This window comes from Mus pahari, chromosome 17 (genome assembly GCF_900095145.1).
Source record: "Mus pahari chromosome 17, PAHARI_EIJ_v1.1, whole genome shotgun sequence".
In the NCBI taxonomy this organism is placed as follows: Eukaryota; Metazoa; Chordata; class Mammalia; order Rodentia; family Muridae; genus Mus; species Mus pahari.
The window spans coordinates 65,107,548-65,112,086 of NC_034606.1; the positions used below are offsets into that span (position 1 = coordinate 65,107,548).

General features: G+C 49.0%; 1 protein-coding gene across 4 annotated transcripts in view; it reads right to left on the minus strand.

Annotated features, from left to right (window-relative positions):
* Nucleotides 1-4,539, minus strand: part of Pou6f1 (POU class 6 homeobox 1) — a 24,883-nt gene that overhangs the window by 12,432 nt on the left and 7,912 nt on the right. For all 4 annotated transcript variants that reach the window (XM_029548248.1, XM_029548247.1, XM_029548246.1 and 1 more), the window contains exon 4: nt 654-775. In XM_029548248.1, coding sequence (XP_029404108.1) covers nt 654-775 — 122 coding nt within the window. The remainder of the gene's footprint in view (nt 1-653; nt 776-4,539) is intronic.

Consider the following 4,539-nt stretch of genomic DNA (forward strand, 5'->3'; position numbering starts at 1 on the left):
ATACACACACACACACACACACACACACACGTGTGTGTGTGTGTGTGTGTGTGTGTGTGTGTATGTATATATACAACCTCCTCAGTCTGTTTAATGTCACATGTATGTGTGTTTTCAGAGTTGACCATTTGGTATGTCCGCTGTTTTGTGGTCAGGGACCAGGGACCAAAGGCTGCAGCCAAGTGGTCAAGGGTCCACAAAGGCCTCTAAGAAGCTCCAGTGGAGGGCGCCCTTGACCGGAAGAGAACAGTGCACGGAACAGAGGTCAAGCAGGCTCTGCAGGCAGCTTTTCACTGGCTGGGCAGTTTTATAACTTAACCGAAGACGGGCCATTCATTTATTAACTCTTCAAGGCATTAACCCGTGTGCAGGGGGGCTGACAAGGGGGCCCACTCATTACTTCATCTGAGAAGCACAAATCCTCTCATGAAAGAGTTAATGCCGGTCCCGTCAGGACCCAAGGAAACTGTCCAGCAATGCTCACCCTCTTCTCTGCTGGGCCTGGTCTTGGGCAGGGGTAACCTAGAGGTATCTAGTAGAACAGGCCTTCTCTCAAGCCACAGCCTCATGCGTCCCCCGACCCCATGCCTCATGCAGCTCCATGCTCGCGCCTGCCCGCTGCCCTCCGTCCAGCTCCCTGGTGTGGTCCTTACCTGGGGGGCAGCTTGTACAGCCAGCGGCGTCAGGGTCTGTGATGCCTGAGGCTGGCTCGGGGCTTGGTTGAAGGTGGCGATCGCTGGGGCAGGACTCGGAGGGATTCCGGGCAGCGACGTCACTTCACACGGGACGGAGAGAAAGAAGAACAAGAGTGAGTCTGTTGTGAATGAAGGGTGGTCATGCTGTCCTGCACGTAGCCTAGGATGAGCTAGTAGCCTTCCCTGGCCCATGGCAGCTTCCCAAGTGCTGCTAGCAGTGACTAAGAAGCTGGGTAGCCCCGGGCCAGACCCCACAAGGTAGGTGCCCTCCTCCCAACCTCAAGTGGAAGGAAATGTAGGTCTCCGCAAAACTGGGTCCCGGCTCATCACTGCCTGGCTCTGTAGGACACTATGGTCTGTAACATGGCAGCCACAGGGCCTGAAGCAAATGCATGTCAAGGAGGAGAAGCTGGAGCTGACAGAAAGAGGCAGGTATCCTGAGTTCAGCCAGCAACCAAACTGTTCCTTACCCCATATTCAAGTCATGTTTTTAGAAACTTGGGGAAGGGGCAGGTCTTGCAAGTGCAACCCCCCTGAAAACTGGGCATGTCACTGTCACCGTGCAGGGTCACAGGGGATGCACAGGCCACTCAGCTTTTCTCCACTATGCTGAGAAGCCCAAAGCCGAGATGGGCAGATTCTATGAACATCCAAAAGAAAGGTCTGTGACCGCAACCTTTCACCTCCTCTTGCTTGGTCAATTCAGGAACCAGGCTGCCCTGCCAGGAAACCACATCACGGCCACAGAACAGCGAAACAAAACCTATAATTTTATAAGCCAGACAGCAACAGGAATCTAAGACTGGGGGTACAGCATGATGGTAGACTGCTTGCCTGGTTCAATCTCCAGCATGGCAGGACAGACAGACAGACAGGCAGACAGATGATAGAAGAGACCGATATATAAATAATAAGCAAACATAGATTAATAGATAAATGATAAATAGATGTAGATAGATGACAGATACACAAATAGTTAAATAGACAGATATACATAGTTAAATAAATAAAAATAAATAAGCAATAGAGTCTAGTTGTTGTGTGTTGGACATATCAGTGGCTTCTGAACCCTGGTTGAGCATATATTTCTAGGCCCAGGCCTGAGTCAGAATGTCAGGAATAGAGACCAGTAGTCATCAATCAGTTGATCTCTCTCCCTCTTACCACCCCCTCACCCCCATTCCCATTGCAAAGCTCCTTTGTAAAACAGTACTCAGCAGAGTGGATTGCACTGAGTTAAATGACCTTAAGACTTCCATCCAGCTCTGCAGTTCCAGATCATGTTTTTGTTTGTAGGTTTGTTTTGAGACAAGGGTTCTCTGTGTAACCCTGGCTGCCCTAAAACTCACTCTGTAGAACAGGCTGGCCTCAAACTCACAGAGCTCCTCCTTCCTCTGCCTCCCGAGGGCTGGGATCAAAGGCATGCATCACCATGTGCAGCCCCATGTGCATCACCATGTGCAGTCCCAGCTCATGGTTTTTTGTGTTTGGGGGATTTTGTTTTTAAATAAACTTAACCTGAGCCTATAGTTAAGTTCCCAGAACTTAAAATAATAAGACCCAGAAAGTTGAACGAACCAAAGACACACAGGGACACAGGCCTTACAAACTAGAAAGCCATGGGTCAGGTTCTCTTCTCTGTAGAGGGAGACACATTGGTAACTGCTGGGGAAAGCCAGAGACGGTCTGGAGGTTCTGAATATAGGAAAACTGGAAAGAATTTTGTTGGACAAATGTAATGAAATATAAGAACATAGGAACGTGGGGTTGACAAAATGGCCCAGCAGGTAAGAGTTCTTACTGTCAAGCCAGACAAGTACAGTCCCCAGCACCACAGGGAAGCAGGAGAGAACCAACCTTGTGTGTTCTCTGGCTTCCATGTGTGTGCATGCCATGCTGTGTATATGTGCATGTAATACAAATAATAATATAAATATATAATATATAAATAATAAACCAATAAAGATACAAATAATAAATCATCCTGTGGAAAGAAGCCCAGGAAAAGGGTGGAAGCTCACCACCTAGAGAAGCAGAGCACTTGTTTTAAGAGGTCCTTGTGCCGGGGGCTGGAGAAATGCCACGGCGGTTAAGAGCACTGAGTGCTTTTCCAAAGGACCTGAGTTCAAATCCCAGCAACCACATGGTGGCTCGCAACCACCCATAATGAGATCCGATGCCCTATTCTGGAGTGTCTGAAGACAGCTACAGTGTACTTACATATAATAAATAAATAAATCTTAAAAAAAAAAAAAAGAGGTCCTTGTGCCAAACTAGGACCATAAGCACAGTGTGGGTCATATCTCTAGTCCCAGTATACAGGAGGCCCAAGCAAGAGAACAGAGAATTCAAAATGAGTTTAGGGCTAGCCTGGGCTACATACTACCTAGCAAGACAAAACAGTGCTTGGTGGCACACTGGGATTGACAGTGCACACCTGTAAACCCACTGCTGGACTTCATAAGACACTATCTCCAAAAACCAAAACCAATCAAAGTAGAAGACACACAGGGTGCTACAGACCGCATTACAGAAAGGTCACACCCCAGAAGCACCGGCAGGACATTAGTTTCTCCACTAAGTTAGATTAGCTAACGCTTGCTTTTTTCCTGTTGAGATGAGGATGGGGACAGGGGGACGGTTTCTCCAGGCTGGTTTTGAACTTAGGCTAGCCTTGAGTGGTTGCAGGGTATTTGATCACACTATGAGATTGTGTTGTTTGAAGAAAAGACTGCAGTGTGGCTCAGCCATAGCTTTCTGTTCATTGTAAACAGGATTAACTAAAGTCAACCATAGGTCAAGAGGCTGAACAAGCAACCAGTTGACAGGGAGTGAGCATAGGAAAAAAAACCATAGAGAGTGAGAGGAAGTCAGGAGGGTGGCTAGAGAGACACACAGGAAGCATAAAGAGGGACATTCAGATTGAGAGGTTTTGAGCTAGAGGAGAGGGAGAACTTCCTTTTCCTTTTGGGATGTCAGCAGTGGAAGAAGGTAAGTTGGGTGCTTTCTCTGCCTCTGAGCTAGCACAGCGGCCACCTGAGTTTCCATCGGTAAAATCGAAGGATTGAGATTTTGTTTAAAAATGACACTGAATCCTCAGCAGCCCTCTTGCCTCAGTCCTGCCTAGTGCCTCAGGGACAGGGATCCAGGTGTGGGCCACACACCTGTCCAAGGGCAGGGATCCAGGTGTGGGCCTCACACCTGTCCAAGGGCAGGGATCCAGGTGTGGGCCTCACACCTGTCCAAGGGCAGGGGTCCAGGTGTGGGCCTCACACCTGTCCAAGGGCAGGGGTTCCAAGTGTGGGCCACACACCTGTCCAAGGGCAGAATCACAGGTGTGGGCCACACACTGTCCAAGGGCAGGGATCCAGGTGTGGGCCACACACCTGTCCAAGGGCAGGGATTCAGGTGTGGGCCACACACCTGTCCAAGGGCAGGGATCCAGGTGTGGGCCACACACCTGGCCCCACTTTTATCACTGTCCTGTTCCTTTGATATTGCTCAAACCTCTGGTTGCCTCCACCTCCCACTGGCTGGGATTGCAGTGGTGTCTGAACCCAATTGTGTGTGGTGGAGGGGACTAACCCAGAACCTCGTGCACACCCCCAGGCCCTTCTCAGTGTTTTCCTTGGCTGAACAGGTGGGCAACCCCTTAAAGCCAATTGTTTGTTCTCCTCTTTCTCATTCTCTCTGTCTCTCTGTCTCTCTCCCTCCCTCCCTCTCTACTTCCCTTCTCCTTTTCTTTCTTTCTTTCTTCCTTCCTTCCTTCCTTTCTTTCTTTCTTTCTTTCTTTCTTTCTTTCTTTCTTTCTTTCTTTCTTTCTTTCTTTCTTAAGATAGGGTCT